General features: G+C 37.1%; 1 protein-coding gene across 1 annotated transcript in view; it reads left to right on the plus strand.

Annotated features, from left to right (window-relative positions):
• Positions 1-22368, plus strand: part of LOC117339225 (uncharacterized protein C20orf194 homolog) — a 153070-nt gene that overhangs the window by 114029 nt on the left and 16673 nt on the right. The window contains exons 15-21 of the mRNA XM_033900699.1: positions 5-162; positions 1212-1282; positions 1626-1770; positions 6618-6724; positions 15208-15354; positions 18317-18396; positions 21157-21252. Of these exons, the coding sequence (XP_033756590.1) occupies positions 5-162; positions 1212-1282; positions 1626-1770; positions 6618-6724; positions 15208-15354; positions 18317-18396; positions 21157-21252 (804 nt within the window). The remainder of the gene's footprint in view (positions 1-4; positions 163-1211; positions 1283-1625; positions 1771-6617; positions 6725-15207; positions 15355-18316; positions 18397-21156; positions 21253-22368) is intronic.

Raw genomic sequence — 22368 nt, forward strand, 5'->3', positions numbered from 1 at the left:
ACAGCTCATGTCCAGTAGAAGATGGACAGCGGTCACTGAAGATAAAGACGGTCAAGCTCTTCCTTTATGATATACCCAGTGTGACACATACTGGCAAGGTGGCAGGCTCCCTGGCCTACTCTGAAGTGTTCCTGGACTCTGTTATAAGGGTCCAGAGAGATGGTAGGTATAAAGCTGGAATCATACTCCAAGTAATTTTGCTGGTGACCTTCACTAAAAGGCCTCTCTGCCACATTAAGATGGCCACTTAGTAGTTGCTATCTTGAAAATCTTGTTAACACTACTTTTCCTGAATGGAAAATTGTATCTAGACCATTACTTATTAGTTGTGTATATATGGTATACAGATGGTCTTAGATAAAATTAAACTTGTACCTGCCATCTTCAAGATGGCCACCCAAACTACCATCTTGAAAATTCTGTAACATATCAGCTATTCCTAATACATTTTAATGTTAGTCAGTTTGAACTGGTTAAGCAATGGTTCATGTAGTTACAAAATTCTCATTAGCAAGATATAGTATTTCTAAGTGGAATAGTTGATTATTCTAAAGCAAAGTAGCAAGTTACAGTAAAAAGATAAGGTAAAGCAAAACAGTTAAGCATTACAGTAAATTTACAGAAAAAAAAATTACAGTAAAAAAATACAGTAAAGACCTAGTGAAAAATTAAATTAGAAAATTACAGTGAAACATTACAGTAAAAATTTACTGTGAAAAATTTCAGCAAAAATGAAAAAATTATTCTGCATTGTGAAATTTTTTTAAAACTTCAATGACAACATCCACATGTGACATTGCCCAGATCACCAGTAAACTTGTACTTTCATGGCCTAATTTGTGATAATGACAAAGTTTGGAGTGCCTTCACAATAAAATTTTCTGTCTGCACATTGGAGTATAATTTGAGGCGATAGATACTGGGCCCTCTGCCAGTATGTGGTAGAGAGAGACTGGCCTGACGTTGTGTCTCATAACACCGTCTTCAAAGGTCAATTAGATTACGGACAAATACAGGTAGCATTATCCCCACCACCAAACACACCAATATTCAAATTCACAACTGCTCAATTTGATTTCAGTAATTTTCTGCCTCAGACAAATAATTTCATTTCACCAGCTGCGTAGGTTTGGGAATTCACAAACTCATGTTGGGCATGATGTGTAACAGTATTCGGCTTTTTGACAGTTTTTTTGTGTGTTTTGTTTCAGATGGGACACAGTATTTGAATAGTGAGATATTGATCCTCACCGCTAATTTCCCACGATTCCAAGCATGGCATGTACGTGATTGAGTTATGATTCTGTTTTGCCAATCTCATTATATAACAATATTGATATGTATTTTTAATTTGAAGCTGGTTATTTCACAATTAAATGTAAATTGAATACATTAAAAATGAAATTAATTTTAAACCATCTGTATAGAATTTCTCGTTATTGATGGTGGTAATTGATACATAGAAAGCATTGATCAACATCTTTATGCTGAAAGGAAAAAAATAATAATATTTTAAAAATAAAATAAGTGAAACGTTTAGATTCATGTTAGGAACAATAATTAAAGATTCTATGTTTCTCTCATGTATCATCATTTAGACAATGTTTGTTTTGTTTGTTGAACAGCTGAGTGGTGGGAGAAACAGTTCCTTACAAGCTATACAGGACAAAATGAACCGCGGTCTCAGTGACGTCTGTGGCAAAGTGTTGATGGCAGGAGAAACCGTCTCCGCTGGTACAGCACGGAGCCTCTGTAGATTCCCTGTAGAAGGTACAGATTATATTCCATCTTCTATCAATACAAGATATACACTTACTAGATATTAGAGATCTCTGATATACACTTACTAGATCATAGATCTCTGATATACACTTACTAGATCATAGATCTCTGATATACACTTACAAGATCATAGATCTATACACTTACTAGATCATAGATCCCTGATATACACTTACAAGATCATAGATCTATACACTTACTAGATCATAGATCTCTGATATACACTTACTAGATCACAGATCTCTGATATACACTTACTAGATCATAGATCTATACACTTACTAGATCGTAGATCTATACACTTACTAGATCATAAATCTCTGATATACACTTACTAGATCACAGATCTATACACTTACTAGATCACAGATATCTGATATACACTTACTAGATCACAGATCTATACACTTACTAGATCACAGATATCTGATATACACTTACTAGATCACAGATCTCTGATATACACTTACTAGATCACAGATCTCTGATATACACTTACTAGATCACAGATATCTGATATACACTTACTAGATCATAGATCTCTGATATACACTTACTAGATCATAGATCTCTGATATACACTTACTAGATCATAGATCCCTGATATACACTTACTAGATCATAGATCTATACACTAACTAGATCACTGATATCTGATATACACTTACTAGATCATAGATCTATACACTTACTAGATCATAGATCTATACACTTACTAGATCACAGATCCCTGATATACACTTACTAGATCATAGATCTCTGATATACACTTACTAGCTCATAGATCTCTGATATACACTTACTAGATCATAGATCTATACACTTACTAGATCATAGATCTCTGATATACACTTACTAGATCATAGATCTCTGATATACACTTACTAGATCATAGATCTATACACTTACTAGATCATAGATCTCTGATATACACTTACTAGATCACAGATTCCTGATATACACTTACTAGATCATAGATCTCTGATATACACTTACTAGATCACAGATATCTGATATACACTTACTAGATCACAGATCCCTGATATACACTTACTAGATCATAGATCTCTGATATACACTTACTAGATCATAGATCTATATACACTTACTAGATCATAGATCTCTGATATACACTTACTAGATCATAGATCTCTGATATACACTTACTAGATCACAGATCCCTGATATACACTTACTAGATCATAGATCTATACACTTACTAGATCATAGATCTATACACTTACTAGATCATAGATCTATACACTTACTAGATCATAGATCTATACACTTACTAGATCACAGATCTCTGATATACACTTACTAGATCATAGATCTCTGATATACACTTACTAGATCATAGATCTCTGATATACACTTACTAGATCATAGATCTATACACTTACTAGATCACAGATCTCTGATATACACTTACTAGATCACAGATCTCTGATATACACTTACTAGATCATAGATCTATACACTTACTAGATCACAGATCTCTGATATACACTTACTAGATCATAGATCTCTGATATATACTTACTAGATCATAGATCTATACACTTACTAGATCACAGATCTCTGATATACACTTACTAGATCATAGATCTCTGATATACACTTACTAGATCATAGATCCCTGATATACACTTACTAGATCATAGATCTCTGATATACACTTACTAGATCATAGATCTGATATACACTTACTAGATCACAGATCCCTGATATACACTTACTAGATTACAGATCTCTGATATACACTTACTAGATCATAGATCTGATATACACTTACTAGATCACAGATCCCTGATATACACTTACTAGATCATAGATCTCTGATATACACTTACTAGATCATAGATCTCTGATATACACTTACGAGATCATAGATCTCTGATATATACTTACTAGATCATAGATCTATACACTTACTAGATCACAGATCCCTGATATACACTTACTAGATCATAGATCTCTGATATACACTTACTAGATCATAGATCTCTGATATACACTTACTAGATCACAGATCTCTGATATACACTTACTAGATCATAGATCTCTGATATACACTTACTAGATCATAGATCTCTGATATACACTTACTAGATCATAGATCTCTGATATACACTTACTAGATCACAGATCCCTGATATACACTTACTAGATTACAGATCTCTGATATACACTTACTAGATCATAGATCTCTGATATACACTTACTAGATCATAGATCTCTGATATACACTTACTAGATCATAGATCTCTGATATACACTTACTAGATCATAGATCTATACACTTACTAGATCATAGATCTCTGATATACACTTACTAGATCATAGATCTCTGATATACACTTACTAGATCATAGATCTATACACTTACTAGATCATAGATCTCTGATATACACTTACTAGATCACAGATCTCTGATATACACTTACTAGATCATAGATCTCTGATATACACTTACTAGATCACAGATATCTGATATACACTTACTAGATCACAGATCCCTGATATACACTTACTAGATCATAGATCTCTGATATACACTTACTAGATCATAGATCTATATACACTTACTAGATCATAGATCTCTGATATACACTTACTAGATCATAGATCTCTGATATACACTTACTAGATCACAGATCCCTGATATACACTTACTAGATCATAGATCTATACACTTACTAGATCATAGATCTATACACTTACTAGATCATAGATCTATACACTTACTAGATCACAGATCTCTGATATACACTTACTAGATCATAGATCTCTGATATACACTTACTAGATCATAGATCTCTGATATACACTTACTAGATCATAGATCTATACACTTACTAGATCATAGATCTCTGATATACACTTACTAGATCATAGATCTCTGATATACACTTACTAGATCATAGATCTATACACTTACTAGATCATAGATCTATACACTTACTAGATCACAGATCTCTGATATACACTTACTAGATCATAGATCTCTGATATACACTTACTAGATCACAGATCTCTGATATACACTTACTAGATCATAGATCTATACACTTACTAGATCACAGATATCTGATAAACACTTACTAGATCATAGATCTCTGATATACACTTACTAGATCATAGATCTATACACTTACTAGATCATAGATCTCTGATATACACTTACTAGATCACAGATTCCTGATATACACTTACTAGATCATAGATCTCTGATATACACTTACTAGATCATAGATCTCTGATATACACTTACTAGATCACAGATCTCTGATATACACTTACTAGATCACAGATCTCTGATATACACTTACTAGATCATAGATCCCTGATATACACTTACTAGATCATAGATCTATACACTTACTAGATCACAGATCTCTGATATACACTTACTAGATCATAGATCCCTGATATACACTTACTAGATCATAGATCTATACACTTACTAGATCATAGATCTCTGATATACACTTACTAGATCATAGATCTCTGATATACACTTACTAGATCATAGATCCCTGATATACACTTACTAGATCACAGATCCCTGATATACACTTACTAGATCATAGATCTCTGATATACACTTACTAGATCATAGATCTCTGATATACACTTACTAGATCACAGATCCCTGATATACACTTACTAGATTACAGATCTCTGATATACACTTACTAGATCATAGATCTCTGATATACACTTACTAGATCACAGATCCCTGATATACACTTACTAGATCACAGATCTATACACTTACTAGATTACAGATCTCTGATATACACTTACTAGATCATAGATCTCTGATATACACTTACTAGATCATAGATCTGATATACACTTACTAGATCACAGATCCCTGATATACACTTACTAGATTACAGATCTCTGATATACACTTACTAGATCATAGATCTGATATACACTTACTAGATCACAGATCCCTGATATACACTTACTAGATCGTAGATCTCTGATATACACTTACTAGATCGTAGATCTCTGATATACACTTACTAGATCATAGATCTCTGATATACACTTACTAGATCATAGATCTATACACTTACGAGATCATAGATCTCTGATATATACTTACTAGATCATAGATCTATACACTTACTAGATCACAGATCCCTGATATACACTTACTAGATCATAGATCTCTGATATACACTTACTAGATCATAGATCTCTGATATACACTTACTAGATCATAGATCTCTGATATACACTTACTAGATCACAGATCCCTGATATACACTTACTAGATTACAGATCTCTGATATACACTTACTAGATCATAGATCTCTGATATACACTTACTAGATCACAGATCCCTGATATACACTTACTAGATCACAGATCTATACACTTACTAGATTACAGATCTCTGATATACACTTACTAGATCATAGATCTCTGATATACACTTACTAGATCATAGATCTGATATACACTTACTAGATCACAGATCCCTGATATACACTTACTAGATTACAGATCTCTGATATACACTTACTAGATCACAGATCCCTGATATACACTTACTAGATCATAGATCTCTGATATACACTTACTAGATCATAGATCTCTGATATACACTTACTAGATCACAGATCTATACACTTACTAGATCATAGATCTATACACTTACTAGATCACAGATCTCTGATATACACTTACTAGATCATAGATCTCTGATATACACTTACTAGATCACAGATCCCTGATATACACTTACTAGATCATAGATCTCTGATATACACTTACTAGATCATAGATCTGTAGCTGTAGGTTTATGTTTTTTTCAGTCCAGCTGTATGTATACGAACAGGCCCTGATCATCTACCATCCTCAGTCCGGTGCTGTTTCTCTCCTAGACAACAGAAATCTACAGTCAATAAATTTCTATGATGGGGTATGTATCTTAACCAAGTTTCTTTATCCATCTGTTTTTCATGTCTTCCTGATTTCTGCACATATTAATTCTGCTGCTTTCTTTGTCTTACTTGCTTCCTTATCATGATCCTTCTGTACACTTAACCCTCCTGTACACTAACACTCCTGTACACTTTACCCTCCTGTACACTTTACCCTCCTGTACACTTTACCCTCCTGTACACTTTACCTCCCTGTACACTTTACCCTCCTGTACATTTTAGCCTCCCGTACACTTTACCCTCCTGTACACTTTACCTCCCTGTACACTTTACCCTCCTGTACACTTTACCCTCCCGTACACTTTACCCTCCTGTACACTTTACCCTCCTGTACACTTTACCCTCCTGTACACTTAACCCTCCTGTACACTTTACCCTCCTGTACACTTTACCCTCCTGTACATTTTACTCTCCTGTACACTTTACCCCTCCTGTACACTTTACCCTCCTGTACACTTTACCTCCCTGTACACTTTACCCTCCTGTACAATTTAGCCTCCTGTACACTTTACCTCCCTGTACACTTTACCCTCCTGTACACTTTACCCTCCTGTACACTTTACTCTCCTGTATCCACACTTTACCCTCCTGTACACTTTACCCTCCTGTACACTTTACTCTCCTGTACACTTTACCCTCCTGTCACTTAACCCTCCTGTACACTTTACTCTCCTGTATCCACACTTCACCTCCTGTACACTTTACCCCTCCTGTACATTTTACCCTCCTGTACACTTTACCTCCCTGTACACTTTACCCTCCTGTACACTTTACCCTCCTGTACACTTTACCCTCCTGTACACTTTACCTCCCTGTACACTTTACCCTCCTGTACACTTTACCCTCCTGTACACTTTGCCCTCCTGTATCCACACTTTACCCACACTTTACCCTCCCGTATACTTTACTCTCCTGTACACTTTACTTTCCTGTACACTTTACTTTCCTGTATCTTTTTTTTTTTTTTTTTTAGGGTACAAAATACTTTTATTTCCCAGACATTTATGCATGTAGACCACTGCCAAGGTTGGGACCCTGGGATCAGTGTCCGAACAAATAGGTCCTCATGTAAGAGGGCTCTCATTCAACATACAATATAGTACAATGTACCAATCATTCATTCATCCATTCATTCATTATTCATCCATTCATTTTTCATCCATTCATTCATTTATTTTGAAATTATTTATTCATTCTGTAATTCACGTACTTTCCTGTATCATCTTTATACTTTAAGTGAAGGGCTATGTTCCTATAAACAGATATGTTTATGATTTAATGAATGGCAGGCTATGAAGGCTGTTGTTTCAAATGAAAATCATCACACTTACGGGAGGCCATCCTTAAATGACCTTAGCTGCCGATAGGACATTAAACAAATAAAACCAAACCAACCCAAATTATGCAATGTTGGCTGAACCTCAACCTAATGCTGCATTTCTGTAAACAAAGAACTGAAGAGTGGAGGTGGAGTACTTGGAGACACCTCAATCGGCGATGTGACACTTTTTTAGCCGTCCTTATCCCTGATTGTAAGACGACTAACTTGATGATGATTAGTCTGGCCAGACGTCCGACTATATCCCGGCTGTAATGACTGGTACACCTTTCTGTCATCAAAGCCGACAATTAGTCTGATTAACTGTGATGATTTCTGATGAAGTGTGTAAACCCCAGTTATAATTGGAGAAATTCTCTATTGGTCACTTCAAATCCATACAGATGTCAAAGTGATACGCACTTGCTTCTTTTTAATTTGAAAGTTGTTTTTATTACAATTAAGTTCCAGTCTGTCTAAGAATCATGTGAAACCTTAAAATGTTGATTGATGATATGTCTCAGGATGGAATATGTTTTATTTTAATAAAAGAATAAAATGATTGAAATTGAAAGAAATGTTTTAACTTAAGTGCATTTGGGTTTTTTTTATTACCATATTTGTTAATAATTACCCTTCTTTAATTACTATGTGTTTATAACTAAAATGCCATTTGCAATATTGAGATTACTCCTTAAACCAGATCAATATCGTGATCAGTTAAGATTAATCATTTAGAAATATCTTTGCTTTCTTATTTTATTAAAAAAACAAAAAGCAAAAAATGAAAAATTTAATATGATTTTTAAAACTGATAAAACAACCATTCTTAGTAAATATGAGTTATCTCCCTTTGATATCTGAACTCTAAAACAAAGTTTATATCTAAAATAAAAATAGATTCAAATCAAAGAAATGACAAATCATTCATAAAGCCATGTTATTATACAAAATAAAACTATAACAAGCACATGTTGTGAACATTTAACGAATAGTCTTCTAAACGGAACATACAGTAATACTGACTTTGGTTAGAGAGTTGCTGAATTTGCCTGTCAAGGATGATTGAGAATTCCGTCAAAGTTTTAACATTGTATACACTATAGGCCATGCAAGCTAAATAACAACAGTGAAAAGTCTGCGAAAAATATAAAAAATTAATTACATATTCTCTGTAAAGATGTTGTTTTATCAATCCCATGTGTGATTTGGTGTTTTCTTATGATTTGATATGTCCTCTTTCTAAATTTATCAATAGTTTTTGTTCATTGATCTGGCTATGGATGATAAACTCATTCAAAGAACTCATTTTTTTTCATAAATGAACTTAGGAATTTTTGCATGTGTTCCTAAATGAACTTTGAAATTTGTACATGTGTTCCTAGTTCAAGCTTTCATTGCAATCAATATTATAAATTTTTCAAAGTTAGACATACACAAACAACAATTGACAAATTAATTACCCAAATATATGAATTATGTCAAATAATCATATATTTTTGTTGTATTTAAATGCAAATTTTCATAGAACAATCTATGAATTCTATGGTTACCTTGGAAACGGGCACATTTTGCTATAATAAAAAGTGTTTTCTTCAATACATCTTGGTGATATATATATAGATAGATAGTGAAAAAAACAATATATGACATGTCACTCTCTGCATGATCCTTAGGCAGACTAGTACTTAAATCTCCAAACGTCCAGGGAAAAATTCAATCGTCAAATTTTACCTAGAACTTACTTTATGTTGTCCATCCAGGAATTAGAGATCTACCATACAGATGGTAATTTCTAGCATTTATGTACTAGGTATATAGTTGTATACAATGTCTGGGGCTATGTGCCAGTCAAGGAACTGTTATGATGAACTCCCCATCTGTAATCTTCAGGACGCAAAGGAAAATAAACAAGTCCAGAAATATGTAACTGAATGTTATATGGCCTAATAACTGAATGTTAGATGGCCTAATAACTCAATGTTAGATGGCCTAATAACTGAATGTTAGATGGCCTAATAACTGAATGTTAGATGGCCTAATAACTCAATGTTAGATGGCCTTATAACTCAATGTTAGATGGCCTAATAACTCAGTGTTAGATGGCCTAATAACTCAATGTTAGATGGCCTAATAACTCAGTATTAGATGGCCTAATAACTCAATGTTAGATGGCCTAATAACTCAGTATTAGATGGCCTAATAACTCAATGTTAGATGGCCTAATAACTCAGTATTAGATGGCCTAATAACTCAGTGTTAGATGGCCTAATAACTCAGTATTAGATGGCCTAATAACTCATTATTAGATGGCCTAATAACACATTGTAAGATGGCCAAATAACTCATTGTTAGATGGCCTAATAACTCAATGTTAGATGGCCTAATAACTCAATGTTAGATGGCCTAATAACTCAGTGTTAGATGGCCTAATAACTCAATGTTAGATGGCCTAATAACTCAGTATTAGATGGCCTAATAACTCAATGTTAGATGGCCTAATAACTCAGTGTTAGATGGCCTAATAACTCATTGTTAGATGGCCTAATAACTCAATGTTAGATGGCCTAATAAATCATTGTTAGATGGTATAATAACTCAGTGTTAGATGGCCTAATAACTCATTGTTAGATGGCCTAATAACTCAATGTTAGATGGCCTAATAACTCTGTGTTAGATGGCCTAATAACTCAGTGTTAGATGGCATAATAACTCAGTGTTAGATGGCCTAATAACTCAGTATTAGATGGCCTAATAACTCAGTATTAGATTGCCTAATAACTCAATGTTAGATGGCCTAATAACTCAATGTTAGATGGCCTAATAACTCATTATTAGATGGCCTAATCACTCAATGTTAGATGGCCTAATAACTCATTGTTATATGGCCTAATAACTCAGTGTTAGATGGCCTAATAACTCTGTATTAGATGGCCTAATAACTCAATGTTAGATGGCCTAATAACTCAATGTTAGATGGCCTTATAACTCTGTGTTAGATGGCCTAATAACTCAATGTTAGATGGCCTAATAACTCAATGTTAGATGGCCTAATAACTCTGTGTTAGATGGCCTAATAACTCAATGTTAGATGGCCTTATAACTCTGTGTTAGATGGCCTAATAACTCAATGTTAGATGGCCTAATAACTCAATGTTAGATGGCCTAATAACTCAGTGTTAGATGTCCTAATAACTCTGTGTTAGATGGCCTAATAACTCTGTTAGATGGCCTAATAACTCAGTGTTAGATGGCCTAATAACTCAGTGTTAGATGGCCTAATAACTCAATGTTAGATGGCCTAATAACTCAATGTTAAATGGCATAATAACTCATTATTAGATGGCCTGATAACTCAATGTCAGATGGCATAATAACTCAATGTTAGATGGCCTAATAACTCAATGTTAGATGGCCTAATAACTCAATGTTAAATGGCATAATAACTCATTATTAGATGGCCTGATAACTCAATGTCAGATGGCCTAATAACTCAATGTTAGATGGCCTAATAACTCAATGTTAGATGGCCTAATAATTCATTGTTAGATGTTCTAATAACACATTGTAAGATGGCCAAATAACTCATTGTTAGATGGCCTAATAACTTATTGTTAGATGGTCTAATAACTCAATGATAGATGGCCTAATAACTCAATGTTAGATGGCCTAATAACTCAATGTTAGATGGCATAATAACTCATTGTTAGATGGCCTAATAACTCAATGTTAGATGGCCTAATAAGTCATTGTTATATGGCCTAATAACTCAATGTTAGATGGCCTAAAAACTCAATGTTAGATGGCCTAATAACTCATTATTAGATGGCCTAATAACTCATTATTAGATGGCCTAATAACTCAATGTTAGATGGCCTAATAACTCAATGTTAGATGGCCTAATAACTCAGTGTTAGTTGGTGTAATAACTCATTATTAGATGGCCTAATAACTCATTATTAGATGGCCTAATAACTCAATGTTAGATGGCCTAATAACTCAATGTTAGATGGCCTAATAACTCAGTGTTAGTTGGTGTAATAACTCATTATTAGATGGCCTAATAACTCATTATTAGATGGCCTAATAACTCAATGTTAGATGGCCTAATAACTCAATGTTAGATGGCCTAATAACTCAGTGTTAGTTGGTGTAATAACTCATTATTAGATGGCCTAATAACTCAATGTTCATTGGCTTATTAACTCAGTGTTAGATGGCCTAATAACTCATTGTAAGATGGCCTAATTACTTAATGTTAGTTGGTGTAATAACTCAGTATTAGATGGCCTGATAACTCAATGTTAGATGGCCTAATAACTCAATGTTAGATGGCCTAATAACTCAGTGTTAGTTGGTGTAATAACTCATTATTAGATGGCCTAATAACTCAATGTTCATTGGCTTATTAACTCAATGTTAGATGGCCTAATAACTCATTGTTAGATGGCCTAATAACTCAGTGTTATATGGCCTAATAACTCAATGTTAGATGGCCTAAAAACTCAATGTTAGATGGCCTAATAACTCATTGTTAGATTTCCTTATTGCCATAATAGATATGTGGCAATGACCACAGTACAAAATGAATATCGGGAGTGATACAGGCTCATTTTGCCTTTTGTTTGATTGAGATAGGTAGCGTGTACTCATACACTATCTGTGTACCCTTGTTCTGATAGAATCCTACCTTTACAATAGTATTTTGCTCATGTCTTTACCTGCATGTTGTAATTTAGTTTCATTTGAATGATGATTCCCTTGGTACTCCAGGAGAACGAGTGATTTGATTTAAGAGATGAAATGTGTGAGAGCCTCCAGAGCCTGATCTGGAGGTGTGTTGTTGGTTGTGTATCTGATTCCTCACACGCGATTGGTACTAAACTTGTAGAATTGTGCTGTATCATCCCCCAGAGGGTCGTGGTAAACAGTTATCTGTGGTGTCCGTTATAAAGGTGCTAGTCAATAGTGTGTCTTTTGTTTGATCATTTGAGGTTCCTAACTGACGGTAAGGTCTGAGGTCTTCTGTCACTCTGCACGCCATTTTGAAATTCTTATCAATAGTTGCACCAGTTATGTAATAAGTTGTAAAACTGACAGAAATGAATTGAACTGTATGTATATCTCTTGATCTTCAAAATCTAAAATCTCAGTGTTTAGATTTTCATGATTTTCCCTTCTGGAGTTCCTGAATTTTCTCCCTAGAGAATTAATAGTTTGAAAAATATTTCATTTTGAATATTATTCACAAATTACATTATGTCGAATCTAAAGTTAAGAATTCAATTAATAAAAATCAAGTGAAAAAATATTATCATGAATTTGATTAGTATTATTTTTGTTTAAGAAGAAAACAGGATATTCATTATCAATTAGAAGTTGGTTTGAAAGACGGAAGCAATTAATAAATAGGAAATCCTTTAGTTAAAAATGGAAGAGGAATTGATAAAAAAAAATGAGAAACAATTCTCACAGGGCACTTCATTACACTAAACGTCATTAATCCCTTCCAATTTAATTAGAATCAATTAATGTGAATTTTACCTCTGGGAACACGGCATTAAGCTGGTTTGGGAAATGTTGAAACAAGGAGAGAATGTTTACGAAGTGGCAGCATCCTAAATGAGAGCTGGTCGTTATACTGGAGAGAAGTTGTAAATAAGGGCTAGTTGTCACCCGTGGGAGGGGCTGTAAATAGCCTGGAAATCTCATTGAGTGTGACAGCTGTGACAAATGTTTCCATCATTTGTATAAAACTAGAGACATTCCCAGAAAAGACATTGACATTTAGTGTCTTCCTTCAAGTCCAGTTCAACAACAGACAGCATGTAAGCTTTTGTTGTGTGATGTCGGTACATGTTATCAAGGATGTAAAACCTTCAGTAGAATTATCTACTGGTGTTTAAAAAATCTCATAGCCATACATCGTTGTACACTAGCTGTAAAGAGTTAGGATCAGGCGGGGCTATAGTTTTTTGCCCTCCCGTCCGTCCTCCCATCCATCTTCCTATTCATCCTCTCGTCTGTCCTCCCATCCATCTTCCTATTTGTCCTCACATCTGTCCTTCCATCTGTCTTCTTATTTGTCCTCACATCTGTCCTTCCATCTGTCTTCCTATTTATCCTCCCATCTGTCCTTCCATCCATCTTCCTATTTGTCTTCCCATCTGTCCTTCCATCTGTCTTCCTATTTGTCCTCCCGTCCGTCCTCCCATCCATCTTCCTATTCGTCCTCCCGTCTGTCCTCCCATCCATCTTCCTATTCATCCTCCCATCTGTCCTCCCATCCATCTTCCTATTTGTCCTCCCGTCTGTCCTTCCATCTGTCTTCTTATTTGTCTTCCCATCTGTCCTTCCATCTGTCTTCCTATTTGTCCTCCCATCTGTCCTTCCATTTTTCTTCCTATTGTTTCCCCTCGTCCCTCATTACTTCCTATTGTCCTCCCGCTTTCCCCCCATATCTTCCTATTGTCCTCCATCGACCTCCTTATTCCCCTCTGTCTCCATCCATCTTCCTATTTTCTCCAAACTGTCCTCAGTTTTGAGAACCCAGGAATAGTTTAGAGACTAGGAGTAGGTTTAGCGACTAGGAGTTAGTTTAGAGACTAGGAGTAGGTTTAGAGACTAGGAGTAGGTCTAGAGACTAGGAGTAGGTTTGGAGACGAAGAGTAGGTTTAGAGACTAGGAGTAGATTTATAGACTAGGAGTTAGTTTAGAGACTAGGAGTAGGTTTATAGACTAGGAGTTAGTTTAGAGACTAGGAGTAGGTTTAGAGACTAGGAGTAGGTCTAGAGACTAGGAGTAGGTTTGGAGACGAAGAGTAGGTTTAGAGACTAGGAGTAGATTTATAGTCTAGGAGTAGGTTTAGAGACTTTGGGTAGGTTTGAAGACGAAGAGTAGGTTTAGACACTTTAATTGAGATTTTTTTAAATTTCATTGATGAGAATGATTTTGTCATTATATGCATATATCCTGTGTTTCACAATACACAATCCATTTCTAGTTTGGATTGACAGCCGGGGGATACTAAGATTTACCTTTTTCAGACTAAATCATGTGATAGGATTTATCATATTGAAAAAATAAACTTTGTAAGTTTTGTACATGTACATGTTTTGTCTTATAGATTTATTTATTTTTTAGGGGACTGGTAGTGTTTTAGCTGTACTATACCTGGTCGTCAAGGAAACGGCAAAGTCCAACCTACCAACATTCTTGATTTCGGAGAGCAACCATATTTATCTGAGCCTCACACCAAAGACAAAGGCCTACAAATATATGTACTCAGAGGTAAACTTTTAACACTGTTATTAGTGATACATTTTATTCTCCATAATTAACTGGACCTAGCTTCATTTGTTATGTATTAAAGTTTACTTTGAGGAGGGCATTCTGGTGAACTATTTTAGCTTATTATAAAAGGATGGAATAGACATTGTACCACCAGGCTAAAGGTAAATTCCTGCTACCCAGGACTGGTAAGGTGACCTTATACTCTCCACTGTTGCATTATTTTAAAATTGATTATTTTACAAAAATAAAGAAGAAGCTTCGTTATTTACCGACAGGGACTTAGCTGTAGATAAAGGCACTACTTTTTTCTTTATGCTTAAAAACATTTGTATAGTGACACTTGGCTTTGCCATGCTGTGTCTAAACTTAAGTGTGAGTTAACCATATGTATCCTGTAATTATCCAAGCTAGAGGCGAAAACATAAAATTTTGCCTAGAATTAGTGAGTGATGTTATTGTTGTGGGTGAGGTTATTGGTGTGGGTGGTGTTATTGGTGTGGGTGATGTTATTGGTGTGGGTGATGTTATTGGTGTGGGTGGTGTTATTGGTGTGGTGATGTTATTGGTGGGACGGAGTGATGTTATTGGTGTGGGTGATGTTATTGGTGTGAGTGATGTTATTGGTGTGGGTGATGTTGTGGGTGTGGGTGATGTTGTGGGTGTGGGTGATGTTATTGGTGTGGGTGATGTTATTGGTGTGGGTGATGTTATTGGTGTGGGTGATGTTATTGGTGTGGGTGATGTTATTGGTGTGAGTGATGTTATTGGTGTGGGTGATGTTATTGGTGTGCGTCTGCGATGCCGTTCTTGGTGTGGGTGATGTTATTGGTGTGGGTGATGTTATTGGTGTGAGTGATGTTATTGGTGTGGGTGATGTTATTGGTGTGGGTGTGGGTGATGTTATTGGTGTGGGTGATGTTATTGGTGTGGGTGTGGGTGATGTTGTTGGTGTGGGTGTTGTTGTTGTTGTGGGTGCTGTTTCTTGGTGTGGGTGCTGTGTCTTGGTGTGCGTCTGCGTGCCGTTCTTGGTGTGGGTGCTGTTATTGGTGTGGGTGCTGTTCTTGGTGTGTGCGTGCTGTTCTTGGTGGGGTGCTTTCTTGGTGTGGGTGTGGGTGCTGTTCTTGGTGTGGGTGACTGTTCTTGGTGTGGGTGTGGGGTTGCTGTTCTTGGTGTGGGTGGTGTTCTTGTTGTGGGGTGCATGTTCTTGGTGTGGGTGCTGTTCTTGGTGTGGGTGGTGTTTTGGTGTGCGTGCTGTTCTTGGTGGTGCGTGCTGTTCTTGGTGTGGGTGCTGTTCTTGGTGTGGGTGCTGTCTTGGTGTGCGTGCTGTTCTTGGTGTGGGTTGCTGTTCTTGGTGTGCGTGCTGTTCTTGGTGTGGGTGGTGTTCTTGGTGTGGGTGCTGTTCTTGGTGTGGGTGCTGTTCTTGGTGTGGGTGCTGTTGTGCGTGTGGGTGCTGTTCTTGGTCTGGGGCTGTTCTTGGTGTGTGTGCTGTTCTTGGTGTGGGTGCTCTTCTTTGTGTGGGTGCTGTTCTTGGTGTGCGTGCTGTTCTTGGTGTGCGTGCTGTTCTTGGTGTGGGTGGTAGTTCTTGGTGTGGGTGCTGTTCTTGGTGTGGGTGCTGTTCTTGGTGTGCGTGCTGTTGTGGGTGTGGGTGCTGTTCTTGGTGTGCGTGCTGTTCTTGGTGTGGGTGCTGTTCTTGGTGTGGGTGCTGTTCTTGGTGTGGGTGGTGTTCTTGGTGCGGGTGCCTGTTATTGGTGTGCGTGCTGTTCTTGTTGTGGGTGCTGTTGTGGGTGTGGGTGCTGTTCTTGGTGTGCGTGCTGTTTTGGGTGTGGGTGATGTTATTGGTGCAGGGTGATGTTATTGGTGAGGGTGGTGTTATTGGTGTGAGTGATGTTATTGGTGTGGGTGATGTTATTGGTGTGTGTGATGTTATTGGTGTGAGTGATGTTATTGGTGTGGGTGATGTTATTGGTGTGGGTGACGTTATTGGTGTGAGTGACGTTATTGGTGTGGGTGATGTTATTGGTGTGGGTGATGTTATTGGTGTGGGTGATGTTATTGGTGTGAGTGATGTTATTGGTGTGGGTGATGTTATTGGTGTGGGTGGTGTTATTGGTGTGGGTGATGTTATTGGTGTGGGTGATGTTATTGGTGAGGGTGAGGTTATTGGTGTGAGTGACGTTATTGGTGTGAGTGACGTTATTGGTGTGGGTGGTGTTATTGGTGTGAGTGATGTTATTGGTGTGGGTGATGTTATTGGTGTGGGTGATGTTATTGGTGTGGGTGATGTTATTGGTGTGAGTGATGTTATTGGTGTGGGTGATGTTATTGGTGTGGGTGATGTTGTGGGTGTGGGTGATGTTATTGGTGTGGGTGATGTTGTGGGTGTGGGTGATGTTATTGGTGAGGGTGATGTTATTGGTGTGAGTGATGTTATTGGTGTGGATGATGTTGTGGGTGTGGGTGATGTTGTGGGTGTGGGTGATGTTATTGGTGAGGGTGATGTTATTGGTGTGGGTGATGTTATTGGTGTGGGTGATGTTATTGGTGTGGGTGATGTTATTGGTGTGAGTAAGGTTATTGGTGTGGGTGATGTTATTGGTGTGGGTGATGTTATTGGTGTGGGTGATGTTATTGGCTTTGGTGAGGTTATTGGCGATAGTAAGGTTATTTGCGATGGTCAGGTTATTGGCGATAGTAAGTTAAGGTTATTGGCTACGGTGAGTTATTGGCGATGGTGTGTTTTTTGGTGTGGGCTTAGCTTAGAATAACTATGGTGAGTTGGTATTAATAATAGAACATATTGATCTAGTCCCTTAATGCTGTTTTGTTACGTTCATCATAAATTGTTTAAAAGACACATTTTTACTCCCAGTTATTGACATTTTACGTCATAAATGTGGGTAAAATGTGCCGTGCTAGGATATAATGAATAATGCTATTTCATGTTTTGCCCATAACTTAGGTTTTACCAGCGTGGAAAACGGAATCTAGTCTGCCTGCTGTCGTAAGGTGTGACACATTACCCCGGGAATATGCTGACACGTAAGTGCCCATCTTGGAAGGAGGTAGATAATAAAGTTGTCACTCAACACCAATTTATTGCGAAGTTTTACAGCATCACTATAACATAATATACATAGAATACTTGTCAGAATTCCTGCTGCTGTTCTGAAACCAAATTTGGTGACAGAATCACTTTTTGTAAATCTTTAAAAATACATTGTATGCAGGTTTAAATGCCAGTTTTGAGATTACATATATTTTTATACTTGTTAGCCTCTTCAAATTTTGTCTTCAAAATGATTCTCATAGCTGGTTTGTATTTCAAGGTTTAGTAGAAGATTATGTAGTGAGATGGCTAAAATTATTTAAATCTTTTACACTGCTTTATCACATATAGCCAAATTGTGTGATATGTGATAAAAAATATTGATTACTTGATATACATATTGATCAACAAGATATTGATATTTGATAAAGATATTGATTATTTGATAAAGATATTGATATTTGATAAAGATATTGATTATTTGATAAAGATATTGATTATTTGATAAAGATAATGATTATTTGATCAAGTTATTGATTAATTGATAAAAATATTGGTTATTTGATAAAAATTATTATTATTTGATAAAGATATATTGATTATTTGATAAAGATTTTAATAGGTAAACAATATCTACAAAGTAGCAAAGTTTATTTCAAGATCTGATATAAATTGTCTCTATGCTGGAGACAACTTTTACGAGCACACAGAGGTGTAAAACGCTGACAATGTCAGACTAACTTGTAGTTGACAAATCGGCTGGGTTATCAGGATTCTCTCGATCTGATTTAAAATCGAAAGTTGTTTTAGTAAAACAAATTTTCATCGAGGCCTTTTTTCCACAAATATATTAAATTGATGTAAATCATTCACTGTAAGCTCGGTTGTCATTACTTTGTACAAGTCTCTTTGATCCCTTGGGATGGTGGAATTGTGTGTTGAGTTAGGTGTCAGTAAATGTCTTTGTTTAGGCTTTATGACTTGTGCCATGGGATTTTGTTTATTTCATATCACGCAGCTTAGACACAATTAGGATATGACTAATGTGATGTTTATAACATGTCAAGGCTATGACGTGAGTCAAGGATAATAATTTAGGTTATGATATGTCAAGGCTATGACGTGAGTCTAGGATAATAACTTAGGTTATGATATGTCAAGGCTATGACGTGAGTCTAGGATAATAACTTAGGTTATGACATGTCAAGTCTATGACGTGAGTCAAGGATAATAACTTAGGTTATGACATGTCAAGACTATGACGCAAGTCAAGGATAATAACTTAGGTTATGACATGTCATTGGGCTATGACGTGAGTCAAGGATAATAACTTAGGTTATGACATGTCAAGTCTATGACGGGAGTCCATGATAATAACTTAGGTTATGACATGTCAAAACTATGACGTGAGTCAAGGATAATAGCTTAGGTTATGACATGTCAAGGCTATGACGTGAGTCCATGATAATAACTTAGGTTATGACATGTCAAGACTATGACGCAAGTCAAGGATAATAACTTAGGTTATGACATGTCATTGGGCTATGACGCGAGTCAAGGATAATAACTTAGGTTATGACATGTCAAGTCTATGACGGGAGTCCATGATAATAACTTAGGTTATGACATGTCAAAACTATGACGTGAGTCTAGGATAATAGCTTAGGTTATGACATGTCAAGGCTATGACGTGAGTCCATGATAATAACTTAGGTTATGACATGTCAAAACTATGACGTGAGTCTAGGATAATAACTTAGGTTATGACATGTCAAGACTATGACGTGAGTCTAGGATAATGACTTAGGTTATGACATGTCAAGGCTATGACGTGAGTCAAGGATAATAACTTAGGTTATGACATGTCAAGACTATGACGTGAGTCTAGGATAATAACTTAGGTTATGACATGTCAAGACTATGACGTGAGTCAAGGATAATAACTTAGGTTATGACATGTCATTGGGCTATGACGCGAGTCAAGGATAATAACTTAGGTTATGACATGTCAAGGCTATGACGTGAGTCTAGGATAATAACTTAGGTTATGACATGTCAAGGCTATGACGTGAGTCTAGGATAATAACTTAGGTTATGACATGTCAAGACTATGTTAAGTCTGTGATGGTAGACTCAGTCTATGACGTACAGGGTATGTTAAGTCTATGATGGTAGACTCAGTCTATGACGTACAGGGTATGTTAAGTCTATGATGGTAGACTCAGTCTATGACATACCAAGTATGTTAAGTCTGTGATGGTAGACTCGGTCTATGACATACCAAGTATGTTTAGTGTATGATGGTAGACTCAGTCTATGACGTACAGGGTATGTTAAGTCTATGATGGTAGACTCAGTCTATGAAATACCAAGTATGTTAAGTCTGTGATGGTAGACTCGGTCTATGACATACCAAGTATGTTTAGTGTATGATGGTAGACTCAGTCTATGACGTACAGGGTATGTTAAGTCTATGATGGTAGACTCAGTCTATGACATACCAAGTATGTTTAGTGTATGATGGTAGACTTAGTCTATGACGTACTGGGTATGTTAAGTCTGTGATGTTAGACTCAGTCTATGACATATATCTGGTATAGCGTAAGATCTTGTGAAGATGACTATGTTCATGTTACTTCTGTACAGAAGAAAAAATGGATTGTTTAGTTTGATATATGATTACTTATATCATACTATGTTTGTATATATTGATGTTGACAGGTAATATCATACTATGTTTGTATATATGACAGGTATAACTACCTACAGAACCACTACCAGCTGAGTCCACCTTCTGTTCATCTGACAGGATTTCCCCGAGCCCTGTCGACACTTCCTAACCTCAAATTGTAAGTGGTGATCACTGTAAACTATCAATCATGCTTTGTCTCATTTTTTGCCGCGTCCGAAGTCCAGATCACATCCTGGCCCCCCGAAGTCCAGATCACATCCTGGCCCCCCGAAGTCCAGATCACATCCTGGCCCCTGAAGTCCAGATCACATCCTGGCCCCTGAAGTCCAGATCACATCCTGGCCCCCTGAAGTCCAGATCACATCCTGGCCCCCTGAAGTCCAGATCACATCCTGGCCCCCTGAAGTCCAGATCACATCCTGGCCCCCCGAAGTCCAGATCACATCCTGGCCCCCCCAAACTCCAGATCACATCCTGGCCCCCCGAAGTCCAGATCACATCCTGGCCCCTGAAGTCCAGATCACATCCTGGCCCCCTGAAGTCCAGATCACATCCTGGCCCCCCGAAGTCCAGATCACATCCTGGCCCCCCAAACTCCAGATCACATCCTGGCCCCTGAAGTCCAGATCACATCCTGGCCCCTGAAGTCCAGATCACATCCTGGCCCCCCGAAGTCCAGATCACATCCTGGCCCCTAAAGTCCAGATCACATCCTGGCCCCTGAAGTCCAGATCACATCCTGGCCCCTGAAGTCCAGATCACATCCTGGCCCCCCGAAGTCCAGATCACATCCTGGCCCCTCAAGTCCAGATCACATCCTGGCCCCCTGATGTCCAGATCACATCCTGGCCCCTCAAGTCCAGATCACATCATGGCCCCCTCAAGTCCAGATGACATCCTGGCCCCCCGAAGTCCAGATCACATCCTGGCCCCTCAAGTCCAGATCACATCCTGGCCCCTCAAGTCCAGATCACATCCTGGCCCCTGATGTCCAGATCACATCCTGGCCCCTCAAATTCTATTCACATTGGAAAACTTTCTGGGAAGAATAGTTATCTCCCATTTCAATGTAATGTTCTACAGACAGGTTCCTACAATGTAGCGCACCACTTGAGGCATAAGTTACCTCCCCTTGCAATGTAATATTCTATGACAGGTTCCTGGCCCATCACTTGGTCATTAGGACAAATTACTCCCCTTTGTCATTGGGATAAGTTACCTCCCCTTTCAATGTAATATTTTATGACAGGTTCCTGGCCAAATACTTTGTCAT

The sequence above is a fragment of the Pecten maximus genome, chromosome 12 (assembly GCF_902652985.1).
Source record: "Pecten maximus chromosome 12, xPecMax1.1, whole genome shotgun sequence".
Classification (NCBI taxonomy): domain Eukaryota; kingdom Metazoa; phylum Mollusca; class Bivalvia; order Pectinida; family Pectinidae; genus Pecten; species Pecten maximus.